Source organism: Pituophis catenifer, unplaced genomic scaffold, assembly GCF_029215685.1.
Source record: "Pituophis catenifer annectens isolate HBS135680 unplaced genomic scaffold, rPitCat1.0.hap2 SCAF_12, whole genome shotgun sequence".
NCBI lineage: Eukaryota > Metazoa > Chordata > Lepidosauria > Squamata > Colubridae > Pituophis > Pituophis catenifer.
Genome location: NW_027256892.1, coordinates 4936588 through 4958439, shown reverse-complemented (window position 1 = coordinate 4958439; position 21852 = coordinate 4936588). Strand labels below are relative to the sequence as shown.

At 37.9% G+C, this 21852-nt stretch overlaps 1 protein-coding gene across 1 annotated transcript in view; it reads left to right on the top strand.

The window, feature by feature from the left end:
* The window catches only part of LRRTM4 (leucine rich repeat transmembrane neuronal 4), a 404742-nt gene extending 394931 nt beyond the window's left edge, over positions 1-9811 (top strand). The window contains exon 2 of the mRNA XM_070952589.1: positions 9590-9811. Within this exon, the coding sequence (XP_070808690.1) occupies positions 9590-9811 (222 nt within the window). The remainder of the gene's footprint in view (positions 1-9589) is intronic.
* Positions 9812-21852: the final 12041 nt, after the last annotated feature.

Here is a 21852-nt window from a genome sequence, read left to right as displayed (position 1 = left end):
CCATCTTTGTATAATGTCTAAAAAAAGCAGGAGGTTCTTTTCTTTTTTTCTCTCTCTCTCTTTTAGAAAAATAGTGCATAGGTAGAGAAGGAAAAAAAATGAACTGTATGTATCATCTTGTCTTGTAGCTTTATTTTTGCTCTTCATCTATAGCATGGGTGTCAAACTTCACGGTGTCATGTTGCTGTCACGTGACCTTTCGCGGAACTGGGGTTGGCATGGCCTGCGCATGATGCATCTGGCCCGTGGGCCGTCAGTTTGATACCCCTGACCTATAGGAACACCCATTCAACTTTTTAAAGAACATAACAAACTTTTGAAATAATCCATTTTTTTCTACCAAAAAAAATGTGTTTCTACCACAGCTTTTCCGAAAATTTACGGAAAATGTAATCTTTAACACAAATTTTTTTTTTACTTATTTTCTATGAACATTTAGTTTACTGTTGCCAATAGGACAGGTGTTTACAGGTTAGTTAGATTACAGGTTGCCAACAAGTTGCCCCAGAATAAGTTGCCGACTCTACCAAATAAATTTACCTTTCCCCCCATTTGAATCATTCTCTCTTGTAACATACAGTATCAAAACTGTAAGGCTTCTACCATTTTGTAGCAAGCTCTACAGAAGTTTCCACTTCAGATCTTAACATGAGCTAATTAATCCAAACCATTCTTAACAAATACCGGAAGTGGTAAACTAACCACTCAGTTCCTCAGTTAATAAAGTTAACCTTGGTACAAAAGATTAGATAGTATTGCACTTAAGTCCTTAAACAAGAGCTCCCTAGAAGTAAGTTGCTCAGATCAATGGGACCTCCTCTTATGTAAATATGCATATGAGTGCAGTATTGTATGATTTACAACGTTTCATCCTCAGAATTGACATTAAACAGGAATTCAAAAAGAAAACATAATGCCTGTTGCCATAATAGTGTCTGTTGAAATGCTAGCTCTGGATGTTTGGATAAATGTGTGTATTCTTTTTTTTTTTTTTTGCTTTTCTTTACCACTGACATGAGAAAATATTTTCAAATTGTCTTACATTTGTTCCACCACATTAAATAAATGAACCATATATTTAACTGGATATTATTAGATGTGATACAAGTTGTGGGCATATAATTTGTTTAGAAGAAACTAAATGCAGATAGTATGAATAAGAATACAGTCTGGTGATAAATAGCATGTCATCTCTCTTATTCAACAGAGATTTATTTTTGCATTAGGCAAATAATGCTAGATCAAATGAAAACCCATACACACGCATACACACTCAAAGACAAAAAACCTTTCACTAAGAAAGGAAAACTTAAATATAGCATAGGATTCTCAGCTTTGGCATCCTTCCCTGAAATATATAATTTGACTTCTTTTGTAAGCAATCCACGTCTTCTCCCTCTATCCCACCTCAGCAGAAACACTGATATTTTCACAACATGCATGTAAATAGTGATAAACAGGTACCAGTTCCAAAATTATAGGACCTTTTCTAGTCCAGTCTTTTATTAGTTAAAAGGTTGGACTAGAATTAGAAGGCTTTAATACCATCCAAATAAGTTTTACTTCAGTCTCTGACTCCAGTATTCTCCTTATTAACAGCATCTCCATCTTGTCTTGATTTAATTTAATGTTCTTCCTTATTCTTCTTCATATTTCACATTTAAGTGATATTCAAGGCTTTTTGGGATTAGATGATAAGCAGTAGAGCTGGGTTGGTATACTGATGACACCCATTCCAAGCTCCAGATGATCATAGGTGTTTCATGTAGATGTTAAATTGCATTAAGGCTGATGGAACCCTAAGTGACATCATCTAGGTTATAAACACTAATCCCTCAAAGCACCTTCTGGGGTGCATCCTGACCAGAAGGATCAGAACCCCTGCAAAAGAGTGCTTCAAGAGCCAATTTGTGGTCTTCCATTTAGCTTCTGGTATAGGTCATTCAACACGCCGGAAGTCCACCATCTTCTCAATCACTTTATTGAAGAATGGAGGGCTAGAGATTAACTTCTTATGATCTTCTGGATCCTGTTAGAGAGAAAATGTTTTCAATAAGAGTCATATAACTGCCTCCTTTAAGTAAAGGGGAGCATATTCCTCACTCAAAAAAGCAATTGTCATCTCCCATAACCAACCATCAAGGCTATAACAAAGAAATGGGGACCATTGCCTTTCCACGTGTGTTATGCATATCTTCAAGATTCAGAACCTGAAAAGAATCTGTAAGAACAGAGCAAGTTATTTTGAAGGTCACTTTTCTACGACCTACTCCTATACTGCAGTCCAAATCAAGGCAAATGCAATTAGTTGTTTGCAAAGAATGATGAAAATTGGTCACAGCTAGCCACTGACTGTTCTTGATATACTGCTCTATGAAAAAAGACTTTTTCCTTTTAACAAAAAAGCTCTACAGAGAATTATTAAAATTGCTCAGAATATCATCGGGTTCCAGCTACCAGCCCTGGATGACATCTTCGAATCTTGCTGTTTGAGGAAGTTGCATAACATTCTCAGAGACTCTTCCCATCCTGCTTACAATCTTTTTGGACTGTTGCCTTCCGGCAGAAGATACAGAAGAATTAAAACTCGGACCACATGTCTTATGAATAGTTTTTATTCCAGAGCTATAATTGCACTCAACAATGAACTAAAGAGCCACCATCAGTGAGCTGTGGGACAGCATTACTTGGTCTGTTGTGTGGATGTTTGGGTGGTTTAGGGGCGGGGAATTTGTGGTGGGTGGGAGTGTGTTTGGGGATTGTTATGTGTGTTGGACCTGGTCTTTGGGTGTTAAGTGAATTTCATTGTATGGTTATACTGTGTATACACGTACAATGACAATAAAGTTGTTGTTGTTTTTGTTATTATTATTATTATTATTATTATTATTATTATTATTATTATTATCTTTTATTCATTAAAAATGAAACTCAGTCAACTGGACATTTAAAAATGTGTCACAAATACCATTGACTGGTACTAATGGTTGATACGGGTTACTGCCAGTGTCCTAGGTATCAACCAAGTACCTTCTTAAAATATATGTTGTTCTGAGTAGGACAGTTTTTTGCAGTTCCACTGGTGTTATTGCAGGAAGCTACAATTTATTGATGTACCTTATAAAATTCTTGGACATGGTACCAAGTGCCCCAATGACAATGGGTATCACTGTTACGTGTTTCATCTATAGCCGTGTAATTTCGATAGCCAGGTCGCGATATTTCATGATTTTTTCCAGTTCTTTTTCTTTGACTCTGGCATCTCCTGGTACCGCAATGTCAATAAATTGTACGTTTTGGTTTTTGACAACTGTGATATCTGGCGTGTTGTTGTTGTTGTTGTTGTTGTTATAGAAGCAGTACAATCCTATTCTGTACAAACACACTGAAAGCAGGAAAGCAAGACTTGTTCTACACTTCCAGTATTGTGCACTAGATTGCCTATTGCATAAGTGCCCTACTATTAGCTAAAACCATTTGTCCTAAGAGTATCTCCATTTGAATTCCCAAAAGTCTACAAGTCCACAATATTATTTTGGCTCCTTAGTGAACTAAGATTCTACTTGAGTTATAGTATGTTGGACAGAAAAGGGTGATTAGGCCCAATAAAGAAGTTAAAATTTTCATTGAAGAAGTTTTTATGGAACTAAGTTTAGGAACACTGAAGTCCTCCTGTCCAAGGGTTAAGCCATAAAGGTGCACCAATTAATGGTTCAGTGAATGATCAATTTGCTACCAAACATGATTTGTTTAAGAATAAAAATTTAGAGAGTAGTGATGATGATATCTTTATGATTAAGAGCATCCTTCAAGAACATCATTCTTGATATAACTACTGCATTCAACAAGTTCCCTGAAGGCTGCAGTAATTATATCTCTTCATTCCACACTAATGGATTTATTGATTGTTACTTCTCTAAGTAATAGTCTGTAAGGTTAAGAGCTTCACCTGAAATTAGATTTAATATCTATCTGGGAAAACAGCACAATGACTACCTATGAAGAATTGTTCTCATGAAGAAACTTGACACTCTATTTTGTGGAGAAACCCCAAATTCTTAATAGTCAAAGGGTAAATTAAAGAGATAGAACAATATATGCTTCTAGAAGAAAAGGACGTTATAAGCTACTAATATTTATTTATATAATCATTGTATTAGCTCCTTTAATTGGGGAAGCATCTCTAAGTATTTTGTAGCAAATTGCAAGATCTGTTTCTTAGAAAATCTTGCTCTTACAAATCAAGTAGATCTAAACCTCCACACTTTCCTTTATATCTTATAATATTTTATATTTCATTTCTGTTTTTCCCCTACCACATAAATTTAGATCTAGCCTTCTGCCATTGTTTAAATGGTGAATCAGTTGCATGTATTAACATAATTGTTTTCAAATAACATACAGTTCATGTATGCCTTAGTAATACCCAAATATTTAACCACCTTCTCAATGATAGAACCATTTTATTCATCAATTCTCTTTGTTCTTGAACTGTTATATTTTTGGTAACATCTTTGTCTTCTGTTTATTAATCTTAAAACCTGCCAATGCACCATTTTTTAAAATTTACCATTAATAACTCAGTTCTCTTTAAATCTTCCAAAACTAACACCAAGACATCTATAACATATCTTGTTACATGTCTCTTTTTAATATTCATGCTCACAATCTTCTCATCTTGGCTTATGCCTCTATTCAATATTTCAAGAACTAAAAGAAACAAAGAGTGAGCATCCCTGACTTGTTCTTTTCTGTATCTCACAAAGTTTGTTAGATCTCCATTAACCATTATTTCTGCTTTCTGTGAAGTTTCAATCAATCCTATTCATTTTTTAGAGTTCTCCTCAAAATTCATATCATCCAAATCTCAAATAAAAAAGTCTAATTCAAATTGTCAAAAGCCTTCTCTGCATCTAAAAAGATCAATGTGGCTTGTTTTTCATTATGTAGTTCCAAATATTCCAAAATATCCAACACAGTTCTAACATTATTCTTTACCTTTTAGGTGAAAACCCACATTGATCATCATGAACAAATTATTGCAGAATTATTTTCAGTCTTTTAGCTAAAATCATAAACAACTCATGATTAGTCAATAATGAAATAGATCTGGCATTTGGAGATGGCATTTGGATCAGGGTGCAGTTACTAAGGGTAGTTAATCGTTTATCTAAGGGGTTATGTTGGGAGAGTTGTTTGTTTTTAATCATGGGCTTGCCCCACTCCCACCTCTCTCCAGATGCGAGTTCAGGGGAGGAGGGTGAGTTTGAATCTGCAGAGCGAAGTGTGGTGCTGAGTATTGGTCAGGACTGGGAATGCTGGCCTGATGGGGAGAATGCTAGCCTGATGGAGCAGCCTCAACTGGATCAATCCGATGAGCTACCAGTTGAGGCTGATGGAGGTGAGCCACAGCTGCAGCAAGTTGGCCAGGAGGCTCCATGTGAGGACAGGAAGCAGTTGATGCCTGTTAGCAATGAGGAGAAGGTGAAGTCCACACCTCCTCCTGATCCATGGACATGTAGAGCAGAGAGAAGACAGGCAAACAACGCCAGTCAGCTGACTACTCATAAGGAGGCAATCTGGCCTCTCTTGAAGGGCTGCACTGGCATTGCCTACTTAACTCTTTTTTTTTTTTTAATTTGATTTATATGCCGCCCTTCTCTGGAGACTCAGGGCGGCTTACAATGTGTTAAGCAATAGCCTTCATTCTTTTGTATATTTTTTTTATACAAAGTCAGCTTATTGCCCCCACAAACTGGGTCCTCATTTCACCTACCTTAGAAAGGATGGAAGGCTGAGTCAACCTTGAGCCTTGGAGAGATTCGAACCAGCAGAAATTGCAGGCAGCTGTGTTAATAACAGGGTGCATTAACCACTGTACCATCAAGGCTCTTTCCTGCCCTGAGGACTTGAGTGTTGCTGGAGCAACATGCCCAGTTCTGTGCCTTGTGTGCTTGTACCATGTATCCTGGCCTATTTGACTCCTGGACTGCTTTCCTGGACTTTTTGTGTGCCCTTTGGACTCCATTACCCAGTGACAGTCAGTGACAGACTGTTGCTGTACTGAGCTTGGGATCTGGACCTGTGCAACAGGGGTGAGAACCTGTTTGGGTGGGTGGGTGAATAAACACCTGTAGAACACTTGTCATTTGTGTGTGTGTAGGGGGGGGACAGGGCAGCACATCCTGTAAACTTGACGCTTGTGTCGCTTGTGTGAGATGGGTAGTATAATGGTAGGTTGGAATTATCTTGGGTGATGGGGGTAGGAGAGAATGCTGCCTAAGGAATAGTCAGACAAATGAAAAAGAGGCTCAGAAAGGACCCCTCTCTAATTCTCAGACTATTACGATTCTGATAATACGGCCTTACAACCAAGTAGAAATAGCTCATTGGTCGTATTTTTGTCTGGCCTACCTGGGAAGGCTGGCTGGCAGGCTATATAAGTGCTAAAAACAAAATAAATTTGGTGCTACTTCAGATTGCACCACGTGTTTTGCTAATTTTCATGGACATCATTCACAATACTGTTTGGAGCCTGAGGTTCGTCCCCCTGACAAGCATTCTTCTTTCTTTCTTAAAACCAGTTTCCCCTGTTTTGAAAGTCTTCAGTTTGTTTTCATTGAAAAACAAATAGGGTTTGAAGGGATTAAAAAAACTTTGGAAGAGAAGTTGAAAAAAAAAATACTGGAAATGCAATTTAATGGAGCAACAGCAATTCAAAATACATTTAGATTTAATGTTATGATTCAGAAGCTTTTATCTCCAATTTGGAAGAAAAAACAAAGCCACAATATACTCTGCCTATCTGGTTAATGTCTGCAATACAGCTGAGTTTTGTTTCAGGGTTGTGGAAAGGGGTGGTGGTGGCTCAGTTTCTGAATCCTGCAGCTGTTAATAGCGGTGTCCCCCAAGGCAGTGTTCTAGAGCCAACACTCTACATAAATGACCTTTGCGATCATGTTATAAGAAACTGTGTTCTCTTTGCCAATGATGTAAACATATTTAACACCACCAACAATGCTGATACCCTTCAAAAAGACCTTGACTTTGTGTCGGAATGATCAAACAATTGGCAACTCCAAATCTCAACCAATAAAGGCTCTGTCTTATACATTGGCAAAAAGAATCAGAACACAAAATATAAGCTGAGTGGACATGACCTTGTAGATGACCCTCACTCTGCCAAGGACCTTGGATTAGATACTCATATCCAATGATCTAAGTGCCAAAGTCCACTGTAACAACATCACCAAAAAGACATTAAGAGTTGTAAACCTAATCTTGCATAGCTTTTTCTTCGGTAATATCACACTGCTAACCAGAGCATACAAAACATTTGCTAGACCAATTCTCGAATACAGCTCATCTGTCTGGAACCCACACTACATATTGGACATTAATACAATTGAACGTGTCCAGAAATATTTCATAAGAAGAGTCCTCCGCTCCCATGTAACACCGCTCCTGCGCGAGCTGCACTGGCTCTCGGTAGTCTTCCGGGTGCGCTTCAAGGTGTTGGTTATCACCTTTAAAGCGCTCCATGGCATAGGGCCTAGCTATCTTCGAGACCGCCTGCTGCTACCGACGACCTCCCAGCGACCCGTGCGCTCCCACAGAGAGGGCCTCCTCAGGGTGCCATCAGCCAAACAATGTAGGCTGGTGACCCCCAGGGGGAGAGCCTTCTCTGTGGGGGCACCTACCATCTGGAATCAGCTGCCCCCAGAGATAAGGAGAATCCAAGACCTCAGTGCCTTCCGCCGTGCCCTTAAAACCCACTTTTTCCAGCAAGCCGGGCTGGCTTAGGAAGAAATTTTTTAAAATTTTTAAATGTTTAATTGGTTTGTGGTTTTTTAAATTTTGGGCCAAATTTATATAGATTTTAATTGTTTTTAATATTTGTATTTCATGTTTTTAATTCTGGCTGTGCACCGCCCTGAGTCCTCAGGGAGAAGGGCGGTATATAAATTGAAAAATAAAATAAAATAAATAAAATACTTATGCCACCATACTTGAAATTCTGGGCTTAGAAAACTTAGCCTTCAGTATGACCTAAGCATAGCTCATAAAATTATCTGCTACAATATCCTACCTGTCAATGACTACTTCAGCTTCAACCACAACAATACACAAGCACACAACAGATACAAACTTAAAGTGAACCACTCCAAACTCGATTGCAGAAAATATGACTTAAGCAACAGAATGGTCAATGCCTGGAATGCACTACCTGACTCTGTGGTTTCATCCCAAAACCCCCCAAATTTTAACTTAAGACTGTCTACTGTTAATGTCACCCCATTCCTAAGAGGTCTGTAAGGGGCGTGCATAAGAGCACCAGCATGCCTACCGTCCCTGTCCTAATGTTTCCTCTATTCGTATCTATTTTATGTATTCAATTCATGCTTATATATATATTCCCTAATACGTTCTTGACAAATTAAAAAAAAAAACTAAACTAAACACAACACCCACTGCTTTATACTATTAATTAGAGCAGGGACATCCACAGGAGACACCAAAAAAGCCAACATGTCAGCCACAGCTATTCGATCAAAGCTGTGCCCCTTTCTTTAAAAGAATGAAGCTTCAGTCATATTGTTTTGGCTGCCATCTTGAAATTTAACCTCTCTTGACACCCCTGGTTTACTAATTCTTGCAATCGCCAAATGGAATGTTGATGAAAGGCATTATCACTAAGGGGATAAGGGATAGTATGGAACTTAAAAGAGTTTACTTATTTATTTATTTATTTTATTTATTTATTTAAATTTCTATACCGCCCTTCTCCAAAATAGGACTCAGGGCGGTGAACAGCCGGAGTAAAAAATAATACATACAAAATTTAAAAACAATTTAAAATAATTAAATATTATTGGCCGTAAATTAAAATAACCCAATTTAAAATCAATTTAAAATTAACTCAACTTAATGATAATTCTCTATCCTTCTCTGAAAACGATTGGCTGCTTATAGCCATGTGCTTCAACTACTAAATTTAAAAATGATGAACTAAATGCCAACTGCACAGGAAGCCTTATCATTTTTTTAAATCAATCCAGGAGATAGAATGGCTGGGGAGATAAAATGAATGGATAGATGGATAGCTAAATAGAAATCTAGCATAGCTTGGCATTTAATCTCTAGGCCCATGAAAATTTCATTTCATTTGAATCCTATATTCCAATATCTCTGAGAAACACACTATTTTCCTTTATTGTATTTTGTTTTTATTTTTAATCTTGTGTGGATTAAGTAGTTTTCGTTCCTAGAACTGTTCTTCAGGAGGTTTTTATTAGTAGCAATGTGCTTGTAGTACCCATATGATTCTCCAGAGTAAAACCAATATTCAAATTCCAAGATGCAGGAGTAGATGAGCAATTCATAAGCTATACATCTAATTCAACCAATGTTTGACTTTAACAGCTATAAAAACAATTGCTTAGTGAACTATCACCAAGGTAAATAAAGGACTTTCCTTTATTAATTCAAAGCCCTCTTTGAAGCACTTGTCGCAACCTACACTGTCTTTTTGATGCTAAGATTTAATATGTACTTTCTTCTAAAATTGTGCTAATCTGTGTCTTCCCAGGTCCCTCATCATATGAAGACTTTGCCCTATTACGGCTATGACCAACCAGTGATCGGATACTGCCAGGCTCATAAGCCTCTCCATGTAAATAAGGGATATGATACTATCTCCCGAGACCAGGCTGAAACCACCAATTTGGAGCTGAGTCGAGATCACAGCTTCATTGCTACCATTGCCCGCTCTGCTGCACCAGCTATTTACATTGAGAGAATACCAAACTGATGGATCACCTTCTGAATGAAAATGAAGAAGAATGTGTGGGAAGGTTCTTATTTTCCCCTCTGCAGGGAAAAACGGCCCTTCGATTCAAGAGTTGAAAGGCGCAAGAAGACATTTTGAACCGTTCCAGTGGAAAAAAATGTTCTCAACCCAAAACCACAGAAAGAGAACAAAATGGCAGATGTCTCACAGAACATTGTGAAAATTCAATCTGGTGACCTGGCCGTACAGATTGGTGAATTCCAAAATGTCCTTTGGTTTTAAACTGTTGAACAAACTTCTCGGTGTAAATAAACAAACAAAAAGATTGTTGAGTTCTTATATGAAAAAAAAAAAGAAGTTAGATTTCACTCTAGCAAGATAAAGGGATGGATTAAAAGTTGTGTTTGTATATTTGATTTTTCTACATTGCACGGTTCTGATGGAAAAGAACCACAGATGCCACTTTGGGGTGCAGGGGGAGTTGGGAGGGAGGGTCTGCCAAATACAGAATGAAGTATTATTTCTTTATAATTGTTTATTAGTCTTAGAGGTTTCCTTTAACATTTCCCCTCTTTTCAAATTGGAACATACCAAATCAATTTTTTCTCACTTCTTTATTTCCTAAGAATGCAAGATCTGTCTTATAAATTCCAATTCCAAATATGGTGTCAAAGGCATTTATCGAACCAAACGGACAATTCTGTAAAAGAACCAAGATGCATAACTGACAAAACTTGGGGTGCATGTACATTTAAAACACATGCTGTACATTTTCGATGAGGGGGGTGACTTTTCCTTGATTTTTTTTTCTTATCTTCATTGTGATTCATTGTTGACACTTTTGTTATGTTTGGGGCTCTTTAAAAAAAAGGGGGGGTGATTAATGATGCAATATGAGCTCACACTTGAATATGGAACTTCTCAATGTAAGGGAAAGGGTGGACTTTGGTTATAGAGATATGCATTACATACCCTACCTGTTGAAAATTATTAAGATGGGCTGACAAAAAGGATGCTTTGGTGAAATTTGAAGGAAGATGTGATTTAAAAGGGAAAAGTAAAGAAATCATGGAAGGATGTGTAACATTGTTTGATTTATTTTTAATTAATTATTCTGATCAGTTAGCTTTTGTGTAGTTTTTATCAATAAAAGAACAAAAATGATGGGGGAAAATAAACATATTATTTTGTGGTTGAGATGCCACACCTAAACTAATGATTGAATGTTTTCATTTGGACAACAAAATTCTCAATCATCTCCATCCCAGGCAGAAGAGCCTTCAAATAATATAATAGAATATAATATAATAGAAAAGGAAGTGCTTGAATATTTGGTGGAAGGCAATTCCAGAAGCAGGAGACTATCTTTAAGAAGGCTTCATCATGGAGTCCCTGAAGTTGGCATTTCCAGATATTTGGGACACTCAGCAAGCCCCTTTGACTAGACATCACTCAGCAAGCAGAGAAAGCAAACTAAGACATTAAGAGCCAACGCTACATAAGATCCAGAAGCTGACTGGCAGTTGTGTAATGATAATACATGGGAGAATGAGGCACTCCTATTGGTCCTCAAGCTATTCAATGATAAGTATCCAAATGGTCTTCAAGGGCAATCCCATGTAGTGCAAATTGCAGCAATCTAATAGAAAGGTGACAAGAGCATGAGTGACCAAGAAGTTCCTCTTCCAAAAATGGCTGCAACTGATTCACAAGATCTAACTGTTTGATGACCTTCTCTACTTGCTATTTGAGTAGGAGCTCTGAGTTCAAGAGAACTATAGATTTCAAGGCTACTCAATCTCAGAAAGCACAAGCCCATCATGGGTCAAAGATGGACTATCTCTGGAAAAGTTCTTATGAATCCACTGCTACTCTGGGATTTCAAGCTTCCTTCTCCCGATTCAATTCTTAATAGCCTTCAGGATTTGACTCAGGTCCTCCACTGCATTTGGAAATATACTGAATATCACTACAGATGATGTGTCTCCAAATTTCCCATGTTAAACAGCAAGGGCAAGAATACTGTTGCACCCTGTTATGACGCTCCCAAGGGCCCAACCTTTCACTTGCCACCATCACTGATTGAATCCAATTGCTAAGAAAGGGTAAAATAATAATTTTTCACTCCAGCACATGCAACCAACCCACTAGGATTCCATGGTTCATGGCACTGAAACTGCCAATAAATCAAACAAGGTCAGGACTCTTTATCCAGGTCCTACAGAAGCTTCAAGATGGTCAATGAAGTTTTGATCTCACACCCTGAATCCTGATGGGAAAAGATCCAGAAAATCTGTTTCATCCAGGAGTCCCTGTAGCTGTAGTCCATCTACCTTCTCAACAATCATCCCTTAAAAAAAAAAAGAAGGAAAAGTTGGAGATAAGGTAAAAACTGTATTAAACTTAACTATATATTGACTCCACTGGAATGACTGATCACTGCCTAGATTTATAGCCAACCACCTACCACCTTTCTATTTTTGTTTAAATTAAATATGCAATATGTATGTATGTGTGCACATTTGTGGGCTTGTATGTGTGTTACTATTTATTACTATTACTATATACATTCTTTTAAAAAAACTTCATCACGCAAACAATGACATAACTGAGTAACTTAATCAAGTACCTTATATATTTTCTTATACTGGAATGACTCACTTAGCCAGAATAAGTTTCTAAATCCCATAGTTAATCAGTTCATTTAATCCATAGGATTAAAATTGCACTGGGTGGGTTTGGGTTAAGAATACATTTCCATTTTACACTAGCCTGATTTCATACAATCTCATGCACCCACACAAATAAGAATGGTAGATAGCAAGGGAAATGTAACCTAGAATGTGAATTCCTATTCTCCAATTTTTAATGATTTTATCCAAGTTGCACCTTCAGAACATATACATGAACTGAGATGCATTTCCTCACCAACTTTTTTTTTCTTTTCAAAATTATGGAATGCATTATTATTATTATTATTATTATTATTATTATTATTATTATTATTATTATTATTTATGCACAAACTTCATAATAGTAGAAAGTCCTCACCCTGTGTGTATTTAATTGCACATTGGTTATTGAAGTGGAATCGGAAAGGTGGCTTACAAAAGATTGGAATGCTAAAATAGCAGAAACTAATTTAAAATTGTCCCTGTAGTTGACCTAAAGAAGGAGTTCTATTCACAACTTAGAATTCTTTTCATTCTAGGAAGGCATTGAAGTGAAATAATTTCTGTCTATAGCACTTATGTTCTAAAGGGACGTAATTATCTTTGGACCTATATTTCTAAGCAATCTCTTCCTATATCTCTCTATGACAACTCTGAAATAAGTGCAAAGCTAGATATAGGACTAATTGCATTGGGTGAAGTATCATTTTTTAAAAATAAATAAATAAATAAAGTTTACACAGAGAGGGGAATGTAACTTTGAGATGATGAGATAATTCTTATACAATGGAAATGAGCTTCCTCACCAAAATTCTTACATTTTAAAATTTTGTAATGCATTTTTATTATTAACCCCAACTATATTAGATATAGAAATATTCATAAGAGCAGAAAGTTTTTACAAAATGCATTATTGTAAGAAAAAGTGTGCATACCCAAAAAAGGGTAAAAGGTCAATTTTTTTAAATTGATTCCAAAATTGGCTAAAATGAATTTGTAATTAGGCAAAGGAGAAATTAGTTGAAATCACAATTCACAGGTACACTTGTCCCTAATCAACTTTTTGACACCTAACTAAAATACTAATGGAAAACTCTCTTTCCATATGCAGACATTATGTTTACACACAGGCCAATGTATAGCAACCTGAAATAACGGGGGAGGGGGAGTGAGATAAGTGATTCATTTGTTGCTCCAGCTAGTATAGCCTTAAGAATTTCTTTCACTAAAAAGGGTCTAGAAAAACTGGTAATATTGAATAAAGTCTAGTTACAGATGGACAAGAAAAAGACTTATTTTGGACCAGTTTAAAGGTCAAGTGATTTATGAGTGCACTTCGGTATTTTATAAAATGGATTATAGTCATTTCAAGGCAGTCATTCACTGCCTTTTTAGCATAAGGATTTCTAAGATTCACATGCAATGAATAAAAAAAAGAAACATGTTTCCTTTTTGCAATTTATAATCTAAAAGACAATAAATAGAAAAAAAAATAAGATAGATGGGAAGAGGAGGTCTTGAACATGAGCACAAGTTCTTAAATAATGACTTGTGTTCAGTTCAAGACAGAACAACCTATGAGAAGTGATCTCTCAGCAAGTCTTCCTCACTGGAATCCCATATGGAAAATAGATTCTTGACATTTGACAATCAGTATCTGAAAAGTGTCATTTCACATAATGTGTCTTGGGTTCTCTAACTGAAAAATCTCACAAAATGACAGCAGAACTATGATTGATACTCTTGAAGCCAGAATGAATCTTCAGAAGACAACAACTGAAATCCATCACAGTATTGAGCAATGGCCAAAGTAACTTTAGAGTATAATCAGAATAAAAACCTCCCCTCAAGCAGTCAGTTAAGACCTGTAGAAAGAACAAGTAGATCTTTTTACAATGGATAATTAACAGACTAGAAAGGGGGTGGAAAAGGAAGAGGATATTCTACTTAATTGTAACTTGCACCATCCACCGATCGTTAAAAATTGGAGAGTTGGTTTCTTTTATTGATGTTGATGTTATGTTCTTTTTTCCTAAGGACCTAAAGTTTTATTGCAGAAACAGTCTGAAGCCACCTCAATATTTGCCTTGTGGTGGTGTGATTTCATCTTGTTATAGTAAAGCACTTTTAAATGAAGATTTAGATAGGGCCAGTGCTTTAACATCCTGAGCTATTTCTCATGTGCTACACTTACACAAACTTGTTCTTTGTTATAATGATTGTGAAGGAATGAGGATGTTCTACTCTACTACAACAAAGGGATACGTCACTTCTCAGCCTTGCTTTGGGCAGCCACTTGTCAAGCGCCAGGGAAATCAGGAGATTCAGGCAGTTCAATGAGTATAAAGCTTAAACACCCTACAAGAATCTGAACTATTAACAGTCAAGGGAAATTAGTGGGTGTTAGGAACAGAAAGGAATTCAAGGTGGTCTGGACTTCGATCTCTTGTGGGTGCAAAGGGTCTCATAATTGATGATGCATTTGACCTCTCCCTCAGGCTCAGCCTGCTCATCTACAGCAGTTCTACAAAGATTTAGACAAAGCATCCCTTCAAAAAACTACATAATCCTAATGAAGATGCTAAAAACCATCTTGAGTTCAGTTCTACTCCTGGTGATTTAATGAACATGTCTTATCTATGTAATTTTTTTTGACAGCAGTATGGAAATGGATTGCCATTGCCTTCTTCTGGACATGGTGATTATTTATTTGACTCCCTGTCTAGAGATGCCTTTCTATGATGGTGCCAGTTAAGAATTTATAAGAGCCCTGGTGGCACAGTGGTTAAAGTGCAATATTGCAGGCAAACTCTGCCCATAGCCTGGAGTTTGATCCCGATGGGGAATCAAGGTTGACTCAGGCCTTCCATCCTTCTGAGTAAAAGGAGAATCCTGATTGTTGGGGGTTATATGCAAATAATGCTCCAAAAAGAACTGCCCAGAGAGTGTTGTAAAATACTATGGGATGGTATTTAAGTCTAATTGCTATTGCTATTCTGTGTATGCATTTTTATTTTCCTTGAATGTTCCTGGGTATTCTTGATTAGGAGAAAATGGAGATCATCAGAATGGTGGACAATATTCTTCTCACTACCAAAATAAGCTGAAAGATAGTATTCTTAAAAAATAAAATAGACATTTAATTTAGTTCTACTACTGAAATTATGTCATATATGTCCTACATAAACCACCACCCCCATACTTCTTCCATAAAAGGTCAGAGGGGAAATAATGGAAAGGACAGAAAAAAATAAATTAAGAAAGCAATGTGACTGAAACAACTCAAGGGGGTATTAATGAAGCAGAATAACAAAGACATCCACACATGCACAAAAACACTCTTCAGTTAGCACATGGGATGTTTACAGAGTTCAGTTTGTCAAAGGATATGTTAAAGGATTCAATTGAAAGAGTGACACATAGTATTCCAGGTTTTTTTCCCCCTTGTTTTATTTAAAAGACAGTGAAAAGCACTTTCTTCTCCAGCTTCCAGCTATGTAAGGGATTTGCAACCCCTTAATAGCTTCACATTCTGCAGGAAACAGTTCTCTACCAGCAGAGCAGGTCATTATAAAGGTACAGAAGAGAAGTATGTTCACCCTGCCTTGTAACTTTTATCTCAAAGCTTCTAAATGTGAACACCTTAGCATATGTGAGTGCTCAGAATATATGCATCGCTCCATATTGGGAAATAATGAAACTATTCCTAACTGGAGTTAGGAAAAGATCTTGCAGGATTCACTAGTTTTTCTTGTTGTGGTGGTGGTGGTGGTTTTTTACAATTTCTCTTACTTGAATGAACTGGAAGTTGATCTGGATCGAACTGGTGACCTACTTACAAGTAATCCTTCATCTAACTTCTGATACATCCCTAGACATTGTATGAGTTGTTTAGTCATTTGGTCAATGGTACTTTTCTTCTTTGGTGAGTTTTCTCCAGGCCCAGCATTTGCAAATGCTGTGTGGACTTCTAAACACTCAAGAATTAACAAACCTTCAGCAGAACACAAAACTGTACCATCCATTTTAATCACTAGCCATTTTTCCACAGGGTTTTTTTCCCCTCAACAGTCAAAATCCATGTTGCCATTTTAGCTGCAAATAATTACTTCCATTTTCAAGCTTTTTCTTCACATCAACCTCCTTATTCCTTTAAGACTTTCCTCTATGTCAACCTCATATTGGAGCATCTCAAAGACTACCTCTCCACAATTGCATCTACTGTCCCTGGATACCATCATATCTGATAAAAGAAGAAAGCTTTGGGTTCCATCTATTAAAGAATGCTATCTTGTGGAACTCAGGAAGAGGCCATTTTCTGCTGTGGAACTGGTCTTTGGAACATCATCTTATTAGCAAGTATTGGCCTTTTTTAACACCTCTAACATCAGGCATAAGGGAGATGGTGGCTCAGTGGCCAAGATGCTGAGCTTGTCGATTGAAAAGTCGGCAGTTCAGCAGTTCGAATCCCTAGGGCCGCGTAACAGAGTGAGCTCCTGTTACTTGTCCCAGCTTCTGCCAACCTAGCAGTTCGAAAGCACATAAAAAAATGCAAGTAGAAAAATAGGGACCACCTTTGGTGGGAAGGTAACAGAGTTCCGTGTGCCTTTGGCAGAGGTGAAATCCAGCAGGTTCTGACAGGTTCTGGAGAACCAGTAGCGGAAATTTTGAGTAGTTCAGAGAACCGGCAAATACCATCTCTGGCCGGCCCCAGAATGGAGTGGGAATGGAGATTTTGCAATATCCTTCCCCCAGGAGTGGGGAGGGAATGGGGATTTTGCAGTATCCTTCCCCTGCCACCCTCACCAAGCCACTCCCACCAAGCCACACCCACAGAACCTGTAGTAAAAAAAATGGATTTCACTACTGGCCTTTGGCGTTGAGTCATGCCAGCCACATGACCACAGAGACATCTTCGAACAGCGCTGGCTCTTCGGCTTTGAAACAGAGATGAGCACCATCCCCTAGAGTTGGGAACGACTAGCATATATGTGCAAGGGAAACCTTTACCTTTACTTTTTAACATCAGGCATGGAAGTTCAGTTGTAATATTATATTTTTAACTGCCAAGAGTCATGATAATGAGAAAGGCAATCATATTCAATAAAATAAATTCATATTTGCCAATCCTCCTTCTCACATGAACACCGTGTCCTATGAGACCCTAAACTAACTTCAACTCTCAGCTCTTTATTAGCACAATTAAGCATGGAGTTACTGTAGATTGTTCATTTGATTGTCACATGGATACAGGGATACATGAAGAACCAGCAAGATGCTTTGGCGAAAAAATTCTCACGAGACCTTTCCTACACTTGGTACATTATTTCTGTTCTCCTCCTATAAAAAAATCCCATCCTCTTTACAAGTGAGATCAGATGTTATAAGTGTTGAAATGTTAACATCCTCTTGCTTTTCAAAATATCAAACTTCCAGCTTTCAAGTGTGAAAGAGGTCAATTTCCTGAGGGAGAATCGCTTGGATGTGCCGCTTCTCTGTGAAGCAGAGTGAATAAGTGAATAGGAAAATTTACATGCCACATTTATTCAGAAGACTGAGGAAAGATGAGACCATTGAATTATTTATTTCAAGGTTTCAAGTTGTGGAATCTACAACAACAATGGAATTGGCAACTGAAACATCCGTGTTCCACAAAAGTTCTCATTCCATTATATGCCCCCTCTCTACCACCCCCACCCCCACCCCGATAATAATAACTATGCTGGAAACAGTTATAAAAGGTGAGTGGAAAACCTACAATTCGTGTTAGAAGATTGGGCTAATTTGGACCACGGATGGTAGTTGATAGCCCCCAAGTCACAGGAGCAGGAAACCAGATTGCCAATTCCGTTTGTAATAAAACCAGCCTCCTCCATGATTTAACTGAGAATGAGGACAGATCTGGTATGCATCACTGAAAACTGGATGGATGAGAAGTGGCGGGGATCATGGAGAACTGTTCCATCAGGTTTCATATTTTGCATCAGGCTGTCAGCCCTTCAAAGCAGATCAGTCTCGGAAACCTAGGAATGTAGGTTTATTATTTACGAGACCGCCTTCTGCCACCAATAGCCTCCCACTGGCCAGTACGCTCGCACAGAGAAGGCCTCCTCAGGGTGCCGTCCACCAGACAGTGTCGGCTGGCGACCCCCAGGGGGAGAGCCTTCTCTGTGGCGGCGCCTGCCCTCTGAAACAACCTTTCCCCCAGAGATACGTACAATACCAGACCTCCGGACTTTTCGTCGGGCCCTGAAAACTTATTTATTTCACCTAGCCGGGCTGGCTTGATCCCACAGTTTTTGGTTAAATTTAATTGATTTTAATTGGGTTTGTTTTAAATTGCGACCAAAAATATTTAATTATTTTAAACTGTTTTTAAATTTTGCATGTTCTGTTTTTATTCTGGCTGTTCACCGCCCTGAGTCCTGCTGGAGAAGGGCGGTATACAAATTGAAACAAATAAATAAATAATAAAGTTACAGTAACTGAATCTTGCAAGTCTGAATGTGCCTCCCCCCACACACACACCTTTGTGAGAATTTATCTGAGACCTTTTCGTCACCTTGCATTTTGCTCCAGACTCATCTTTCATCTAACCTTTGGTAGCTTTTCTTTGTGCTCCCAAAGCCATCCCCCCTTTCCTTTATACAAGCCCAATCCATGGGGAGAGAAGGTGATGTGCAGTGGTGGGTTTCAAATTTTTTTACTACCGGTTCTGTGCGCGTGGCTTGGTGGGTGTGGCATGGTTTGGTGGGCGTGGCTTGGTGGGCATGGCAGGGAAAGGATACTGTAAAATCTCCATTCCCTCCCCAATCCAGGGGAAGGTTACTGCAAAATCCCCATTTCCTCCTGATCAGCTGGGACTTGGGAGGCAGAGAATAGATGGGGGCGGGGCCAGTCAGAATTTTTACTACCGGTTCTCCGAACTACTCAAAATTTCCACTACCAGTTCTCCAGAACTGGTCAGAACCTGCTGAAGCCCATCTTTGGTGATGTGGTTGTGATATACTAGGGCACCCTAGCTATTGCAAGGACCTCTGTTCCACATGTACCCAGATCTAAAGACTTACTCCTGAGCCAAAGGTGAGCTGGGGATTTTGCTATTAGACCATCCTTCATTGCTACATGGCAGCAGCATTCTTTACTGAGCTGCTTGGTTTCAGGGATGGCTGTGGAATCAGCCATTCTGGTAATGCTGGGGCTATTTCTCCCCTTCCTGGGATTGAATAAAAGTCAGTCGTTCATGGCTACCATAACAATCATGGTTGTTATTCCAGCTCATCCTGATTTATGAGACTGACTATATATTAGATCTGTGTTTACCTTGCAATACATATTTTCTGATTTGGGGGAACCAGAGGCTCTTAAAGGGATAGTCACCCTTCAAAAAGCCAGGCCCCGATCTAACAAAATTGGACAACTTCCCACTGGTCTCAAGTCTTTCTTTCTTTCTGAGGAAAGGCTATTGAAAAAGTTGTGGAGCTACAGCTGTGAAGGGCCCTGGAAGGTATGGATTTTCTAATTATATTTGGAAATTAATTATGGATTTTATTTACTTGACTTTAATACCGATTTGTTCTGTTTTATATTGTACTTTTTATAAGTCATGTAGAATCCAATAGGTTTCAGGCAATAAATAAACCATGTCAATAAACCTGCCAATAAAAAATAAATATTATCCAAGTCATCTGCAAAAGCCCTTAACTTTCAAGTTTCTTTTTAAATCTTTACTCCCACAATTCTCTCTGCTTGTCTTATATCTCTATTCAGTATTTCAAGAACCAAAACAAACAAGAGACAGAACAATAGTCATCTCAGTTCCATTTGTTAAGTAACAAAGAATGGGGGCTATCATGGATATCTCCTGTAGACCCTTGTAAAATTCAAAATATGAAGCAAAATGCCTTTAGCAAGCTCCAACTATATACAAACAGCCATTTGAGCTAATGGTAATCTATATTCTGGGTTCACACAATACATTGTATCGTAAACTCAAAAATCAATCTCAGTATACATATCACATTAAGACATACATCTGTAGAAAATCAAGTTTAATTAATTTAACCAAGTTTAACATGTTAAACAATCGTGTTGAGTGAACCCATCTAGTAAACATTTACTTGACCTGCCATAGTATGTTATGTGAACAAAATTTATAAATATTTACTGTGTTAGGGGGGGATATGCTACTTAAGTGTTCCTATCTATGTGTGTTGATATTATTTACGTATATTCATCCAATGTTTATAGCATTATATGAGACATAAACTGCCAGTACATTTTTATTAAGCATTTATGTGTCATGCAAACATTGGTTAAATGATTTAGAAAGTAGACCTGCTTGGTTGTAAAATGATGGCAGCTCTTCATATAAATCTGTGGGTAAATATTTTCTGTACATTAATATTGCTGATATTAATTAATGTAAACTGTATCTATAAGTGCACATTGGATGGTTGATAAGGCCCAAGGATCTGAAATATGATGCAAATTAATGCATATTCCTTATTAGTATTTCTAATATTTATTTTGTACTGTATTTAGACTTTCTGCATAAAGGCATGCCAAACTCTGAACCTAAAGGGATGCAAGTTTTACCTTAAGACTTGGTTATGTCTAGTTTAATGCAAAGAAAGAATAGGGTTGACATGATAGCAGTGTTCCAATATCTAAGGAACTGCCACAAAGAAGAGGGAGTCCACCTAATTTTCAAAGCACCTGAAGGGAGAACAAGAAGCAATGGATGAAAACTAATCAAGGAGAGAAGCAACCTAGAATTAAGGAGACATTTCCTGACACTTAGAACAAGTGGATCGGCTTGCCTCCAGAAGTTGTTCCAGAAGTTCTTTCCAGAAGAAATTCTCCAACACTAGAAGGTCTTAAGAAGAGATTGAACAGTCATTTCTCTGAAATGGTATAGAGTTTCCTGCCTGAGCAGGGAATTGAATTAGAAGACCTCCAAAGTCCCTTCCAACTCTGTTATTCTGTTCTGTTTATGCCAGACCCTATCTCAGATAAATATATTTCCATCATCTTAGACTTTCTGGACAATCTTCAGTTCACTATATTGTCTGGTACCACAATTCATAAGCTATAGTTATGACTCCCAAACTATAATGGCTGAGTATCAGTTTAGGGCTTGCTTCTTAGGGCCAGCTTTATGGCCATTAGGCAGACTAAGGCAGTGTATATTAAAGAGAGAATTTTGTACTTGTTACCCCTAAGCGAATATGTCCACAAACAAGTCCTGAAGTCTGATTACTTTGCCACAAAAATTGTTCCTGAAATGGGAGGAAGTGTCATCTTGCTTGTCTCGGGGAGCAGAATTTTGGATATCTGGTAACTCTTTCAGTTTGAATTTAACTATTTCCCACCATTTTATACCCTTGT